General features: G+C 32.4%; 1 protein-coding gene across 1 annotated transcript; it reads right to left on the reverse strand.

The window, feature by feature from the left end:
• Positions 1–13,104: 13,104 nt before the first annotated feature.
• Positions 13,105–17,049, reverse strand: LOC130956208 (uncharacterized). Its single transcript, XM_057883258.1, has 4 exons — positions 16,456–17,049; positions 15,886–16,008; positions 15,698–15,768; positions 13,105–13,554 (listed from the first exon to the last, which is right to left on the reverse strand). Exons 1-4 carry the CDS (start codon positions 16,624–16,626, stop codon positions 13,305–13,307), a joined length of 615 nt encoding a protein of 204 aa, XP_057739241.1. The 5' UTR covers positions 16,627–17,049; the 3' UTR covers positions 13,105–13,304.
• Positions 17,050–18,615: the final 1,566 nt, after the last annotated feature.

An 18,615-nucleotide genomic window follows, 5' to 3' on the forward strand; every position in this document is an offset into this window, starting at 1 on the left:
CTGTTTCTTTAGCTACTTTTGAACTGTTTTTTGGATGACTGTAATAACTCTAGATATTGCTGCACCTTTGGTAGTTTAGTCAGTAATTTGCACTATGGACTAACTCTTTTCTGCAGGATGCAAGACTTTGTTTTTATTGATCTTGCTTATTATCCACCCTTGATGACAAAAGGGGGAGTAATACTTGCTGAATATTCTTTGCTGCATTAATACTTGATTTCACATGACTGAACCAGTTTGCTGATGGTATTAGCTTGATATTGAGCTGATTATGTGATGATTGCTTATCTGATATCCCTTAGTCAAGATAAATGTATTTTAGCTCTTTATTGTGCTCTCCTTAAAATCAAAGAAAATTAGGAACAAAGAGGAAAGCACAAAATCAGGGGGAGCTAATCTTGAAAAGAAAAGGGGGAGCAACATAAAAGCAAATGACATAAATCAAAGGGAGTTTCTAAACCTTACTCAAATATATTTCCTTTTAATTATTGCTTAAATTATGTTTGTCATCAAGGAGGAGATTGTTGAGTTAAGAAATTAACTAAATTAATTAGTGATGACAAACATTATTTTTGGGTAAAATAAATAATTAGTGTTGATTAATTGTATTTATTTTTTACTAATTGTTTATTGTTTCAGGCCAAAATTTAAATAGCCCAAATGGAATAAAAAGCAATTAGCAAGGATGATTGGGCTGAAAGCAAAAATCAGAAGCCCAAGAAAAAGCAAAAGATAGAAGCCAAAGAAATCAGATGGGCCAAACGGGTTACATGAACCAAACCGATCCAAGCCTGTATCCATCCCACAAAGCTTCTCTTGCAAGATTGAATTCTTCACTCCTCCAAAATGTGCAACGTATCTCTTCTCTCTGACCAAGTCAAATCAGCTTCAGAAAAGTAAGAAAGAGAACGAGAGTGAAAGAGCTTCTTCACCAAGCAAATCACCAAAGAAGCAAGAAAGAGAAACTAAGCTTGAAAGGTAGATGTCATCTCAACAAATCCAAACCAAATCAAGCTTAGGTTATAGGTAAATCTTTTCCTCATACATGCAACTCGGTCTCATATCTTCTTCCCAACTCTCTGCTCTATCCGAAAATGGCATTCAAGGAAAAGTTGTTCTCTGCCCTATTCTGTTTCACATCTACGGTTACAAGTGATACTTGGGGACCAAGTAGTTTTTCAATGGCTAAGATCAAGTTGACCATGAGAAGATTTCTATGGTTACTGCTTTGTGGCTTTCGGTCAAGATGAGGAAGTCAGAGGGAAAGTTTCTACTCTGGGGATTAAGGTAAAAAAGTGAAGCTGTGGGTTGGTGAAGCTCAAGGCTCAAGGTGTTGACCTTGGATGAAGAACCAAGCAACATGCAAGGAGATAAAAGAAGATTTTCTGTTCATTCAAAGGTAAGGAGAGAAAACCAGAGTTTGTGAGTTGTGTTCTGTAAAGTTCCTCTACTTGGATAATGCTCTCTTTCAAAAAAGCATTCGGCCAACACTGAAGAACTGTATCTGAGGTTTGCAAATCTGGTTTTGCACATAGCAAAGAGGCTGTTGATGAAGTCAATCTCCTTCATGTTTTACTGATTGTAATGTACTTTTCCAAGTTTATCTTTCTGTAATTTCTTGTGAGAAAAGGAATTGTGAGAAAGCTCAAGTAAAAGCCATGAGTGGAAAAAGGCTGAGTAATACACTTGAGAGAAAAGCCTAGAGTTAATTTTCTTATTTCTTTAGGTTGGCTAAGTGTCTTGTATCCTGTACCTGTTTGGTATCCCTTTCTTAGTTGGGTTAGCACTAAGAGTGAATAGTTAGGAGTTAGCATAGCCAATGTCAAGTTAGGATAGAACTTGAGTGTGAAATTGGTGTATGTAATTCTGTTAACTATAGTGAAATTCTTCCATAATTGTGGAGGAGACTGGATGTAGGTTGCATAGCACAAGGCAACTGAACCAGGATACATGCTGGTGTTCGCTTTTCTCTTCCCTGCTGAGTTCTGTTTTCTGATATTCATGAGACAAAAATAAATTGTCTCATAAATTTCTGCTGCTGAGTTCAAACAGAATCAGAATTGTATTTTTGTTTAAAAAAGGTCATAACAGCAACTTAAAAGGAAGGCATAGATTCAACCCCACTTCTCTAAGCCTACCACAACCTTCATATAATTTTAATATATAATATGTATAATATATGTAAAATAATTAGTAAATGATTAATAATATTGTATCATATTTAAATTTTTTCTTTAATTTATGTTATGTATGTGATGATGGATATATAAATTTTGAAATTTAATTTTATTTATTGAATTTTAATAATTATAGGGGCGAGGCGGGTACCCGCAGGGGCGGGTAGGGGCGGGGTCGGGTTAGGGTTCAACATTTTACTACCCACGGGTAGAAGCGGGGCGAATTCTATGCGGGTTGTTGTACGGCAGAGCGGGGTCGGGTAGAGCAAAAACCCGCCTCGTTGCCACTCCTAGTTCTTTCCCACGCTGGAGAACTCGATGCTTCATGATGTGTCGATGTTCCTCGCCGTTGATCTACGTTCCTCACCTCTATTCTGCGGTTTTTTCTTCTGCACTGCTGATCTACTTCAGCTTCACTTCGGTAAGGGGTTCCAATCGCCGTTCCAGTTGCCTGAGCTGCCTCTCTTCTTCTTCAATTCTGCTTAAGCTTCCTATTACAAGGTAATTTTTTAAAATAAATTTAAATATCAATAATTTTGGTATGAATTTTGCCATTTTGGTTCTGGTATTGACTTTTTAATTTCTTTTTTAGTTTAAATTTTGGTGTGGTTTAGTTATTTTTTCTAAACTACTGATATCAATAGACAATAGGTTGATTGGTTCTGGACTTGTTAGTTGTTAGTATTAGACTATTAGTTAGTTGTTACTTGTTAATGAACCTGAATATCTGAAAGACTAAAATTCTGAAATGTTAGTGTTAGTTTAGTCTGTTCTTAAATCTTAATTGCTGCTTCTTGTAATTTGTAGTTGTTACTTGTTAGTGTTAGTTATGAATTTATCAACTTTGATAGTGGATAACTTTGCAATTGAAATCTGAAATATGAATTTATTATTTATCAACTTTGATAGTGGATAATCTTGCAACTATTTAGTGGATTACTCTGTAAGAACTAATTTTGCAACTGTTTAGTGGATAACTTTACAACTGAATCTGAAACTCTGTATTTTAGTGGATAACTCTAAAATAATTTCTAATTATTATTCAGAGATGGATAAAAATAAGTGGATAACTTTGATAAATTAATTATTTGGTTTGTTGATTTATTGATTTAGGGACAAAAATAGAAAATGTCTAAGAATGTTGGTTCACTGACAGAGTCTTCAGTTCTAAGTATTCCTAGACCTATTGTTTCTAGGAGAGAAAATGCAACTAAAAATAGAAGTCATATAGGTTGGAAACATGAGATTGATGTTCAAGGCAATAGTAAAAAAATGAAGTGTAATTATTGCTCAAAAACTATAAGCAAAAAAATTTATAGGTTTAGGCATCATCTTGCCGGTACTAAAGAGGATTTAGAGCCTTGTGCTTTAGTATCTGAAGAAGTTAAGACTATGATGTTGAAAGTCTGTGTGAAGGCTAAAGAAGTATCGTTGAAAAATAGAAGATTTGGTGTGATGAGGATTACCCTAAGCAAACAGAAAAAGAGAAGGACAATTCTCAACAAAAGGAGAAAGATATTTGCAACTTTTTCACAAAAGGAAAAGGAGCTCAAGTTCAATCAACAATAAATCAAGTGATGAAGAAGGATCTAAAGGAACAATGTGATCAGCAATGTGCTATATTTTTCTATACAAATGCTATTCCTTTCAATGTTATTAAGAATCCTGGGTTTTTGAAGTTTTGTGAGATGGTTGGGAGATTGGAATTGGCTACAAATTCCCTTCTTACCATGAGTTAAGAGAAACTCAATTAAAAAAGCAGTGACCAATGTTGATGAAATGTTTACTGAGTTTAAGGCAGAGTGGAATAGAACTGGTTGTTCAATCATGTCGGATGGATGGACAGATTAAAAAAGGCATAGTATTTGTAATTTCTTAGTGAACAGCGCTAAAAGAACAATTTTTCTTTATTCATTGGACATTTCTAACATATAAAAAAAACAACGGATAAAGTTTTCAAAATATTAGAAGATACTGTAGAATTTGTTGGCGAAGAGAATGTGGTCCAAATTGTTATAGACAATTTGCTAATTATAAGGTTGTTGGAGAAAAATTAATGGAGACTAGAAAAAGTTTGTACTAGACACCATATGATGTGCACTACATTGATTTGATATTGGAAGATTTTGAAAAGAAGTTAAAGGTGCATTAAACAACCATAAAAAAGGGAAGAAAAATCACCACTTTTATCTACTCGAGGGGTATGCTCATTAGCATGTTGAGAAATTTTACAAAGGAAAAGGACTTGATTCGGCCAGGTGTCCCAAGATTTGCCACTGTCTATTTGACTCTTACTTGTCTTCATGATAATAAAGGACCATTGATGATTATGTTACTTCTGATGCTTGGAAGACAACTAAGGTTGCATCAACTCCTGAAGAAATAAGAGTTCAAAACATGGCTTTGGATAGTAGCTAGGCTATGAAAGAATATTGTCTTATGCCTCATGGCTGTTGCTTCTCTCATTACAGTCCTTCGCTTGGTAGATTCAGATGTAAAACAAGTCATAGGTTTTATATTTGAAGGCATGAGAAAAGCCAAAGAAACAATTAAGACTAACTTCGGTTGTGTTAAAAAGAGGTAATCTTGATTAATTGAAGGCTTTGATATTTGATTATCAATGTATCATGTTACCATGTTTTCTTATTATATTCAGTTATTTATTTAATATTTTTATTCTTATTCATTTGTATTGTTATTTTTAGTTATGAACCTATATGGGAAATTATTGATGGGAGGTGGAAAAGCTAACTGCATAGGCCATTGCATGCTGCTGCGTATTATCTTAATCCTTATTATCACTATGAACCTAATTTCATAGTTGATGATGCTGACATCAAGATTGGTCTATATAGTTGTTTGAAAAAATTGGTTCCTAACCAGGAAGAAAGGAAAAAGGTTGGTCTATAACTTCCTGATTTTCATTATGCTAAAGGCCTCTTTGGCAATGAAACTGCAAAAAGTAGTAGGAAGACCATGCTACTTGCTGAGTGGTGGGACTTTTATTGAGATAGTTGTCCAGAACTAAAGAAATTTGTTATCTGAGTTCTAAGCTTAACTTGTAGTTCATCTGGTTGTGAGTGTAATTGGAGTGCATTTGAAATGGTAATTCCTAGAACTATTCTTTATTTATTTTAATTTTAATTTTTGTATATTTATTAACTATTGGTATTATATGTTTTTAGCTTCATATAAAGAGAAGAAATCGGTTGCATCAAAAGAAAATGAATGATTTAGTGTATGTGATGTATAATTTGAAGTTAAAGGGCAAGCAAATTAGAAAAACTCTGGAACTTGAATTTGAGACAGTGCATTCTGATGATAAATGGATAACTGAAGATGTTAATGAGAATCTTGCTGAAAGTGTTGAGCATTCTCACTTGCCAACGAATGACAATACTAATGATGATCCAAATAGTAATGAATTTGTTATTTCAAGTATGAATAGTAATGAATTCAACATGGGTAAGGGAGGTGAGAATGAGTATTGGGGATCCACAACAAAATTTAATGGAGGAAGAAGATAAACATGTGAATGATGATGATTCTTTGGCCGTGTCGAACCTGAACTTGAAAGAAATGCTGTTTCTGATAAAGATGGTGAAGATGATGATGTTGATGCCATAAAAGATGAAGATATTGGAGGATTTTGGTTTTAGACTTTTACTTTATTAGAACATTTAATTGTTGCTTTGTTATTTTTTTTCAGTTGTGTTATATGAAACTTTGATTGTGTGATTGCGTGTTTTATGTTGAACTAGATGCATACTTGTGAAGGATTTAAATGTGTAGTCTAGAGTACTTGTTATAATTATAATATTAATGTATTATGTTAATTTATTATGTGTTTTGATGTTGAAATTGTTAAGTTTGAATGCCTATATTTGAGTAAATATATATTATACATGATATATATATTTTATAAAAAAATTTATAACAGGTAAACTCGTACGAGTCTATGAGTCGAGTCTGGGTCAGCTCCACAAGTTTGCCTAGACTCGTGAGTTTGACAACCTTAGATAGTACAAAAAGTTTATAGAATCTTGGTGATGAACCGTAAACTTGTAATGACTTGGAATTCAAATTGCATTCTGACTTTGACTTTCGTTCTAAGCTTGTTATTTGTATATAACTTGATTTAATTTTACTAATATTATCTCTCTTAAACTAAATTTGTAGAATTACTCATTTCAAACATTTTTTCAATTTGTAAAATAGTTCGATCCTCAACGATTTTATAAATATATCTGCTACTTACTCTTCAATAAGACAATACACAATCAATACTTTTTTTTTTCATTCACCAACTCTCTAATTTTATAAAATCGAATATCAATATATGCTTGAATCTTCTGTAAAATACTGGATTTTTGAAAAGTACAATGATTAATTTGTTATCACAAAATATCGTTATTGGAGTACTTTGTTTTTTATTCAATTATTCAAGAATTTTCCTTAACCATACTGTTTGTGTAGCTTAATTTGCTACTGCTATATATTTTGCTTATGTTGCAGAGAGAGCAACTATTAATTATTTTTTTTAATGACCATGAAATTATATCAGAATCAAGATGAAATACAAATTTTGAAGTATTTTTTCTTGTTTCTATATCTTGACCCAATCACTATCAGTGTAGCCAACAAAATTTACTTTATTTTTATTTTCATAATAAATACCATAATCTAAAGTACCTTTGATAAATCGAAGAATTATTTTTGCTGCTTATAAATGGTTGTTATAAAGTTCCTCCATAAATCTACTTAGTAATCCAACTCTAAATACGATATCTGATCTGGATGCTATCAAATACCTCATACTTCTAATCAAACTTTTGTAATAAGTGGGACTGATTGCTCTTCCTTTATATTCTCTCTAAAACTTGAACTTCTCTTTTACTGGAGTATGAATTGGTTTTGAATGCTCTATCCCAAATTCCTTTAAAATATTATTTGCATATTTCTTCTGTGAAATGAAGATTCCATTATCTTTCTGAACAACTTCGATGCCAAGAAAATAAGATATCAACTCCATATTTGTCATTTTAAAATGCTTTACCATAGCCTTTCTTCTACCATTATCTTCAAGTTGTTGCTGGTAAAGATCAAATCATCAACATAAAAACACATAATCAAGATATCTCTAGATTCAATGAACTTGATATAAAGAGTATGCTCAAATAGACATATTCTGTAACTATTCTGAGTGAAATAAGAATCAATCTTCTTGTACCACGCTTTTGGTGCTTGTTTCAATCTGTATAAAACTTTCTTCACCTGTAAATTTTATCTTATTCTCTAAAAATTTCATATCCTATAGGAGTAAACTATCATTTTTACCTACGAAAGTTTTAAATGCTGACAAATCTATTCATGAAAAAAGAGAAATTATAGTTGTACCCATGAAAGATGGAATCCGTATGACAAAATTATCTAAACATTGAAAAATCACCTAAAAATCCCAAATTACCATTTTCCTAACCCTAATATCAACACCCTTCCCCCAAATTTTAACCCTCCCTTTATTCTTTTTGTGGATTTCACCAGCTTTACCAACACCACTGCCACCACCGACTGTAAGCCCTACCTTCAAAGACAAAGGAAACTTCAGCGGTGCACTGCCTGCCGCTAGGGGACTGGATCCCATCCTCCACGCCTTCTTGCATCATCTCTTGGTAGAAAGCAAGCGTTCCACGTACCACTCAAAGAAATCCACGATTCTTCATGGCCTTCAATGCGTCATGGACGATGGCGAAGAGGTTGGTGCCAGCGTTGATGAAGAGTGAGTGGCTAAACGACGACATCTTTGTGTCAGAATCGCCACTCTCGATGCAAAGCTTGAGCTTGTCACGGTCGTTGCCTTGAAGGCATGCTCTGAAGCTTCCTTTAATGAGAGGGAGGAAGGCGATGTAGACAATCTGGTTACTCTCGTCGTTATCGTCAGATTCGAGGTGGAAACCATCCTTGGTGTCTATGAGAAGGCACTGAGTTTCTAATGAAATGTCTCTTCCTTTGTCTCCTATTATCTAAGCCATCCACCTTAGCTTAAAGAGGAAGGAGGAAGGTAGGGCTTATGGTTGGTGGCGGTGGTGGTATTAGTGAAGGAGATGGTGAAATCCATGAAAAGAGGGTTGAGATTTGGGGGAGGGGTGTTGAGATTATATCTAAGAAAAGGATAATTTGAGGTTTTTAGGTGATTTTTTAGTGTTTGGATAATTTTTTTGGACGAAACCATGGGTAGGATTGGTAGTTTCTTTTTTTGTACGAAACCATGGGTAGGATTGTACCATTGAGTTTGTACTTAGTTTTGTAAACCTACTTTACTCATATCACCTTCTTATTTGTAGGTAAATCTGTTAGCTCCCAAGTGTCATTCTTCTTAATTAATAGCATGAATCTCTTCATCTATTGCATTCTTTCAATTGTTGTCTTTAGAAGCTTCTTCATAATTTATTGGCTCACAATCTAAAAATAGAGCAAAATTGATTCTTCATCAGATGAATCATTATCATTGCCAACTTCGTAATCTGCCAATCTAGCAGGTAACCTGCTCTCTTTGAGATCTTCTAAAAGATTTAGGTTGTTCAACAATGTTTGGTTATCCTTTTTCTTCTTCAACATAAGTATTTGGAATTACGGCCGTCTGCTTTTCTGTCTTTTCATTCCAATCCCACATGCCTTTTTCATCAAGTGTCACATCTTTGCTGATGATCACCTTATTTGATTTTGGATTATGTAGCTTTTATGTTTATGAGTCTGTGCTATAACCGATAAAGATACACTCCTCGCATTTGTCATCTAGCTTCTTTCTTAATTGATCTGGTATGTGGACATAAGCAATAGACGCAAAGACATTGAAATGATGAATGGAAGGTCGTTTTCCACTCTAAGCTTCTTCAAGAGTTTTATCACGAACACTTTTTGTTGGACATCTATTTAAAATATGTTGCTGTTGCGATTGCTTCCGTCCAAAATTCTTTAGGCATTTGTTTTGGCTTGAGCATGCATCTGATCATATCCATGATGGTTCTGTTCTTTCTTTCAGCAATTCTATTTTATTTAGGAGTATATCTAGTTAGTTGGTGTTGAATTCGCTGTTGCTTAAAATAATCTAAACGTGCAAGATATTCTGTTCCTCTATTTGTTTTGAAAATTTTGATTTTACAAGCACTTTGTTTTTTGACAAACACCTTGAACGTCTTGAAGGTATCACATGCTTTTGATTTTTGCTTCAGAAAATATACTCATGTGTATCTACTAAAATCATCAATAAAAGTGATAAAGTACCTATTACCACCATTTGGTTGGAACTTCTACAGAACAAAGATTTGAATGTATAATTTCAAGTAATGTTTTGGCTCTCCATGACTTTTCTATAGGGAATGAATATCTGCGTTTCTTTTCTAGTTGACAAATCTCATAAACATAATTAGAAATAGGAACCCATGATAAACCAGAAACAAGCCTTTTTCTTGATAGATAGTTTAGGCCAAAACAAATGAAAATGCTCAAACCACATATGCCATAGCCAGCTATCATTAAGTATCACAGAACTCATGTAAGAGGGATTAATATGTTGAATTTTCAATGAGAATATTTTATTTGAAGTCATCTTTGCTTTATTATGAACCTTCTATTGTTGTCAAATATAATGCAATATCCACAATAAGTTATCATCTTATATCCCTTAGAAAATATCAGAAATATGACATCGAGAATCCTCTTTCAATCTAATTGGTATTCACCATTTTTCTTCAATAGGGTTCTTTATATTATTACCAAACTTTAATATAATAGTTTAACTGAATCATCTAATAAAAAAATTAATTATTTTCTATCAGACATATGATTACTATAGGCATTGTCCAAGCACTGTATATTTTCATCTTTAGCACTTAAATTACTTGTAAAAATTAAGTTTGAGTACATGGATTATCATCAATATTTCAATGCTGATTTTCTACAACATTTACTTTATTGTTATTTAATATTTATCATTTTGAATCTACAATTTGTTGCTTTGTATCCATACTTTTCACAATAAAAGCAGTAAAAATAGTTCTTTATTGATAAAAATTGTCGCAACCTCTTCCTTAGTTGACATGCCTAAAATTTGTTCCACCTCTTTCTTGATTAGGTAGTGTAAAATTATTACAACTTTTTTATTATAATTGACACGACCTTTTCCTTTGAAACTTTCTGTGCCTCTACTTTAATAATTGAAACCTTGATCTCATCCTTCTTGTGTACAACTTGATTCTGCAACATTATTTAAATTCACCTAACTTTTCAAAGCTTCTTCGATTGATTTTTCTGACTTTTTCAATATTCTACTAACGTGACTTTCCATGGTTTCTTGCAATTCTGCAATCGCCATGGTATCCATATCGTGGGACTCCAGTATTCTTGTCACCACATGATCATACTTCATCGGCATGGTGCGAAGAATTTTTTCTACCAATTTGCTATTGGACATATCTTCTCTATAGATTTTCATCTTATTGACAAGATCTATAACACATAAAATATTGCTCAACAGTTTCTGAACTAGACATTTCATACCTTTCATATTCTTTTCGCAAGGACTCTAAATTTGCTTTTTGGGCTTTTTCTACACTTTTGTATGATGGCTTCAACGTGTTCTAAGCTTCTTTTACATTTTTTACATTTGTTATTTTGCCAAACACCGTATGATCTACACCTTGATGAGATGAATTTGTGATAGCGCCAATTGATCTCTCCTTTATTGGACAGCATATTATCTTTCTTATAATCTTGGTTCAATAAAATTCTACAGGTTCTGAAACTTCAAATGGTATACATAAAAATCTCCCAATAACTATAATCGAGTTTTTCATCTAATTTAGAACCGGATCACATAACATTGAAAGCATTTGTCATACTAAATCTAAAAAAAATAATTATATGAAAATTCTTTCACACCTTACAAACTCTCAAACACTTAGTGCTGAATTAAATCAGCTCTGATATCAATATAAGTATAATACCTACACTTAATTGACTCCAGAATTATTCACTCATATAAATGGCATTACTATATTTATCATCTCTCAAATTCACCAACACTCATATAAAAAAAATGATAAAGTATTAAATTGTTCTCCTGCGTTTGGGCGTAATCTTGTTTTGGTCCTTAAGGTTTAAACTATCCTATTTGAATCCAAAAAAGTTTCATTTAACTTCAATGTAGTCTCACCATGAGGTCAAAATTAAATAATTAATGGAATGTCCTACATGATAGCAATACAAGAATAAGATCGATAATTTGGAGAATAAGTACAAGCTCCAGAGGCACAAAATCAAACCATAGATGCATTAATACATTTATTTATCATTCTCCTTAGTTCTATAAAAATTTTTTATTTAAATTGTAAGAAAAATGATAAATAAATGTATTGATGCATCTATAGTTGATTTTGTGCCTCTAGAGTTTGTACTTGTTCTCCAGATTATCAATCTTGTTTTTGTACTGCTGTCATGTATGACATTCCATTAATTATTTAACTTTGACCTCACAGTGGGATTACATTAAAACTAAATGAAACTTTTTTGGATTCAAATAGGACATTTTAAACCTTAAAAACCAAAACAGGATTACGCCTAAATATAGGAGACCAATTTAGCACTTTATCCAAAAAACAAAAAAAAAACAAAAAAGCATCACTTAAATCTTAAAACCATACTCAAAAAAGCATCACTTAAATCTTAAAACCATACTCATTTAACTTCTGTGGAGCACATCCTTAAAATAGATGAGTTAAAGCCTTTTATAGGCAAGAATGCAAGATTACTCAATCAAGATAATATTTCTTAATTGCTAAGAATCAAAGGCGGTGTATGTAGCCAACCAATCTTGCATTGTAACTACTTGATAATACCACTTTCTTGATAACGTCATCTTTATATCTTCATAGCTTTGTAATTTGATAATGGCAGTGACACCAAATTGATTATAATGCATGCTGATGTAAGTTGTGGAGTCTTTGATGTTGAATTCAATTTGTGCAAGATGATATTACAAAAAAAATATTTAATTTTACTGACATAACTATAAATAAATGATTATTAAAAGTTATTTTAGAGGTCTTATTATAACATTAAAGTTAAGTAACTTTCATGTTTTTTATTTGGGGTTCTTAATTGAACAACCAGTATGAAAATTCTATTACCAAAAATTTGATTAGTTTGTGTTAACCTAATTAAAGTCCCATAACGTGATATAGTTCTCTTAATAAACATGGATTAAATTCTCCGTTAGTAAATTAAGTGTGGAAATAAGCTGCTAGCCCTTAATAAAAATAAATTTATTAATGTGGTTGTGGATGTTTGATTATTGTCATATTACAACTATATTTAAACTCCAACTATTTTTTTCTTATATTTGCACATTTTCTTAATGAATGATTGTACTTAATATTCCTCCCCCATATGACTTCTGCTAGAATTTTTTATAGTGGACTTCTATTGATTATTGTTTTTTGTTTTTATGAAAACGGCTTGAATGTTTAAAGCGTGAGATTTCTGTAATTCCATGAAGTTGTGGAGTAATCCACTTTGGATTTTTGATATCACTATTTATCGGACTTTAGAATTTCATATAAGATAATGGTGTCATATTTTGAGTTGACACTCTTTCCATGTGAGTTTCACACCCTATTCAATCTACAAGATAAAATGATTACACGTATAGCGTTTCTCAATTTAAAGGAGAGTTGAAATCAATACAAACCCAAAAGTTCTAAGATACCTTTCTGTTTCTGAAGATCAATTTTCTTACTATAATTCTGTTAAAAATGTAGGAACCGGAAATTTCTCTTAATGCAAATGAGGAAGCTCAAGAAGGCAATCATGGACATGGGAGAATGAAAGTAAAGGCACCAGAAAAGATCAAATTCTAGATGACAATAGATTCTTCAAGACACATAAGTTGCATTGTCCAATTGTCTATTACCATTGTCCATTATTGTCTCAGTAAAGTTTGAAACATAAAGAATGTCTTTAATCTAACAATTGTTAAAATTTCTACCTTACAACTTTTCTTCCTTTTTTATTCTTTTCCTCTTTTGCTTTGTTCACAAGTTAAATAAAACATTAGGAGGCTTTTCCTTCTTACCCCTTTCTTCTTTTATGGCTTAAGACGAAATCATCATCGTCGTCGCTCTCATCGATGATTCTTTTCTTGGCCTTTATGTCACCATTCCTTGAAGGTGGCTGTTGCGGCTTCTGTGAAGTTTCGGTTCTAGATGGTGGCTTTGACGGCTTAACGGGAGTTCCTGTCCGTTGCTCCTTTTGCTTCCTCTGCTTCTTGTCAAACGCTTTCTTAGCTCTGTCAGGTGATAGCAGCCCATGCTCCATTAACCTGCATATTGAGGTATTCATGCCTTTCCTTTTGAATTCTTTGCAAGTCTTAATCCAACACAGAAATGAAGAAAACCACAGTTCTAGAACATTTGAGAACTTGATAGAAAACAATACTCAGGAGTTATACAAAACATATATTGAATTGCCTTGAGATTTTTGATAATATTTAGTACCCTTGTATTTTAATTTGTCAAATATAACACTAACTATTCTTGTAAAAATCCCAAGAGTGGTTGGTGTAATTTAACCACTTTGAAAAACAAATGATCAGATATCATTTATACCTATCAATACAAAGAAGCATTGAGATCAATGTTTCCCTATTACGGAAGACTGAGTCAGTATCTTATTTTTTGTAAAGTGGGATTAATGACATGGCTATATCTAAAATACAAGGATTCCTTTCCAATCGAAGGCATCCACGCGAAGTTGCATCATATACATTTTCAAAAGATTATAACAACAGCAAACACTTGTTATGTATACTCATTCAATGAACTCATCTAAACACAAAAATGAAAGTTACCATGAATAACTAATGGAATCAACTGCAGATATTGACATTCACGAGAAACGAGTATGGTATTCAGTATTCATAGACAGCCTATGACTGATAGTTTCATAATAGCATTGATTAGCTCAGCAAGCAAGTAAATTTCATAAGAAGTAGCATTCAAGATCTCTCCGATGTTTGTAAGAGTAATGTTGTTTAGCACTTTTCTTTTCATAGCTTTTGAAAATCCTATAAGAATGCTGCTAGTAGAAATGAATGCAAACAGCACTGTAATCAATCGATGAAAAAATTTTCACCTATCAGAATATAAACAACACAAAAGGTTTAAAGACTCAGTCGAATTTTCGCACAAGTCCTGTGCAAAAAACTTTGTACATCAATCCTTGCTGCTTCTTGTGGCAATTAGCAATTTATGTTCAACAATGGTTGAGTTGTCACCATGTGACGTCAAGGTTACGGGTTCAAGACGTAGAATCAGCCACGGATAAAATTATCAGGTTAAGCTGCCTACATTACACCCTTTGGGTGCGACCCTTCTCCAAATCCTGCGTTACCACAGCATGTTTAGGCACCGAGCCTTTTTTGTTCTAAACTATACTTGTTATAACTTCTCTGTAGACTATAATATACAGCGGTACACTAAATGAAGAACGTTTATGCCAGACAGGATTTCGTTTACTAATGCCAACCTTAGCAGTTAAAGATGAAAATGTAACCTAAGGTTGGCCAACCCAATCAAATTAATTTTTCCTAGGGTATTAATATAGCCAATAAATCTTGTAATTGAGAAAAAATTAAAGCAAAATGGACTACTTATTGCCAAAGCAAAAGGGAATCCATTAACAAAGGAAAGATCCTTCCGACATCTTTCAATCTATGAAAACAACTACATCATCATACACAAGTCACCAATGTTAGACATGAATGGGAGAGGAATGAGGAATTCACTTGTACAGATGGGGACCATAGCAAAGCTAGTTACTTTAAGGTATGAATTTTGAGTTTAAGTGATGTGCACTTAAACTGCAATCTAATAGCAATGCAAGAATATGCCATGCTATGTTTTAAATTTAAATTCATGTGACTACACATAATGACATCGCAGTTTCTTACATTCTTATTTGATAACAATTTAGTGCATAGAAATTAAACTCTTAAGCTTTCGATAAAACAGCAAAGGCAGTTACACGTTTCATTTACAAAACAGCACAATTATGGTGGTCATCCTAACATAAGGTTATACTGTTTGAGTATTGGCTTAGGCAAATATCTAAACATAGAGCAGATTATATTATGCTAAACATGCACTAATATATAATTCCGTCCTATAAACCAATTAGAATATTCTAACAGATGTGTCTGGGGAATCCAAGCAGCACAGGCTCATTGCTCATAATACTTCAAAGCATCATATTATCAACAGAATTAAATGAAGATGACTTCAAAGATTGAAAAAGTTATTCTATGGTCATGGAGCACTAAATGGACTGTGCCCTGCAGCTATACGTAGTAATAAAGTGACCTTTCAAATACAAGTGTGAATTCTACACTAACAGATGCTAAACTGTTATTTAATCAATACACAGGCGCAATCAACGTTGGAGCTCATGACTGAAATTAAACTCACCAAAATTCTGCCATTTCACTTGTTGGAATCTGTTTTGACAATGACTCATAGAAAATCCTCAAGGGCTCTTTCTGTTGACACAAGGCACAAAAAGAACATCAAGGACAAGACAACATTGATTACCACAATACCGCATCTATAAATTGGCTTTTAAATTCCAGGAATCAACTATGGCTTAAGATCAGAACCTGTTCGGGAGGATCGTGTTTTTGGCCAGGAAGATTATAGACTTTCTTTACTCTGGTAGTTGTCGTCTTTGTTTTCGTTACTGTTTTGGACGACGACGACGATGGTGTTGATTTTGATTTAACCTTCAAATGTCATTCAAAGTAAAATAAAATCAATACCATCACAATTGAAATTAACACATAGAATTTGATATATAGAAAGGCCAAGCTTTATGATTCTATAATTTCCATCATCACAAAATAATCAACCACAGTCTACAGCTCAACACTCATGTAACCGTTAACACAAATTAACAGGAACAATCCATGAACTATGAACTAACTCCCTCCCTCAAGGAGCATCAGCAACATGAAAAATCAAGACTCAATCAATCTAATCTGTTGATTTCTACAAGGTGGCAAAATCCAGCAAATGAAATTTCCAGAACCCCCAAAAATAGAAGCAACCCAAATAACAATTGAATCCAACAACACCACCCATATGCCTCCAAAGCCAAAATTGCGCTAAGAATAGCCTCAACATCATAAAAAAGTTGGAATTTTTAATCAAATTTTCCGGAGAATGATTACCTCAGATTTTGTGACAGTGGTTACAGATTTCATCTTGGAATCAGGTGGGCTTCTGATAGAGCCATCGATCTTCTTCTTGAGAGCTAAAGAATCAGTAGCCTTTGGCCTGGAAGGTCCATCTTGTGAAATTCCCTTGAGCTTCACCGTAGCACTTTTGGTCTCTGTAGCCATAAAAACACACACACGCACATACACACACCCTTATTCCCCAACTATCAACTATAAACCCTATTATCGATTAGATCCGATTTGATTGACTTTGAATGAACGAAGCCAAATTAAAATTCCAAGTGTCTCATTCAGCAGAAACATCAAACACAGCATCAATTTTGGATTTCTCTCCAATTGTTTCCGGTTCTCATTATTCTTATCCTTCGTGTTTGTGGAGAGAGATACCGAAAGAGGAAAAGACGGTAACTTTGGAGAGTAAAGGAGTAAAAGGTAATGAATTTGGTTTGGAGAGTAGTTGAGGAAGGAGAGAAGAGCGATGATTTTAAGGTGGGGACATGAATTTCATTTTCTTGGGATTTGGAAGGTTGTTGGTATCGTTGGTTCTTTCGGTCATCAAACTCTGTTGTTTCACTGAATTTCACGGTCAGGGTGGTCGGAACACGTGTTTCTTACAGTTCACATGCTTACGCTGCTTTTATTTTATTTTTTACTCGTAAGAGGAATCACTATTCACTAATGAGTATTACCCTAAATATTCTCCTCTTTCCAAAAATGGAGAGGTGTCTAACTGTCTATATATAAATATAAAGTTGGTCTATTAATGTAAGTATTTAAAAGCTAAATAAATTAGTCTACAATTTTTTAAAGAAAATTTTAATGAATAAATTATTATTTAAAATTTTAAAATACAGTAAATTAATCTTTTATCTTATTTGACTAAGACCAATTTTTTAATTTTTTATTAAAAAATGATTTACGAAATTAGAGAAAATATTTTGACATTTTATAATTTTAATATTAGAAAAAAATTGTATTTTATAGTGTTATTGGAATATAGTATATTTAATAAGAGTGTGAAAGACATAAATTTAATCCTCAAATTTTTGCATTGAATTTTTAAAAATTTTATGAAGAATAAACCTGATTCTCGAATTTGTATAGTTAAATTTTTATAAAATTTTATAATATACAAATCTAATTTTTAAATTTGTGTATTTTATTCAAATCAAACTCTCAATTTTCATTCTCTTTCTTTCTTTTCAATAGACTTGACGGTCTGATTTGTTTAATAACAATTTTAAAAAAATTAACTCCATATCACCGAAAAAATACCAACCATCTCAATAATATAACGTTACACACTAATTCTCTTCCTATGAACAAAATTTAGCCACCATTTTGAACGTATAATGTGTACTAAAGATACATATGGCCGAGTGAAATCAGATGCGATTTGATAGGGAGTTGAACCTAAATAACGATTGGGTCTATTTTTGAGATTTTTATTCAATTTTAAATCCAGTAAAATTATACTATTTTCATATCACATTAAAACTGAATATAAATCGGGTGAAATTCGAATTTTGATAAATTTTATGCCAAAAAATTATAAAAATATTTATTTATAAAAAAATTGTTATTAAGAAGTTGATATCCATATTTAAACTTAAATTTGCCTATAAATTCTAATTTTATAATTTTTTGATCTATTTCTAATTCAACAAGTTTGATTAAAACCAAAATAATAAGATTAGAATTAAGTTAAAAGACATATACTTTTTATAGTACATCACAATATTACCAAAGTTTGGATCACATCTTTTGAATTTCTAAATTTTTTAAAACAATTATTTCATAATATTGCAACATTGACATAATAATAATTAAGTCAATTACACACCAAATACATATTTAAAGTTTCATGAGAACAAAATGTATATTTTTTTATGCAGTTTCAACGAGTTGAGTTTGGATAACCCGAACCGAATTTAATAAATTAGTCGAGTCATTTATTAAAATCTCGAGTCTAACTAGATCACAACTAAGCTGGACCAAATTAATCTTAAAGTAAAACTTAAAAAGGAACAGGACTGAGTCATGAGCACCCCTGTTGAGTACCAAAGGAAACATAAAAAAAAGGAAGCGCTGTGTCACAGTAAATTTTAGAATATTAGATTTAACGGTGTTTGTATAGTTTTCTGAAGTGTT

Source organism: Arachis stenosperma, chromosome 10, assembly GCF_014773155.1.
Source record: "Arachis stenosperma cultivar V10309 chromosome 10, arast.V10309.gnm1.PFL2, whole genome shotgun sequence".
NCBI classification, from domain to species: Eukaryota; Viridiplantae; Streptophyta; class Magnoliopsida; order Fabales; family Fabaceae; genus Arachis; species Arachis stenosperma.

What these genes read in the sequence shown, in the direction of transcription:
- LOC130956208 (XM_057883258.1), bottom strand. Translation starts at nt 16,626, where the DNA reads ATGGCTACAGAGACCAAAAGTGCTACGGTGAAGCTCAAGGGAATTTCA. An exon ending in AACACGATCCTCCCGAACAG is followed by an intron (nt 15,769 to 15,885) that starts GTTCTGATCTTA and finishes TTGTGTCAACAG; the next exon opens with AAAGAGCCCTTGAGGATTTT. An exon ending in AGTGAAATGGCAGAATTTTG is followed by an intron (nt 13,555 to 15,697) that starts GTGAGTTTAATT and finishes CTCAATATGCAG; the next exon opens with GTTAATGGAGCATGGGCTGC.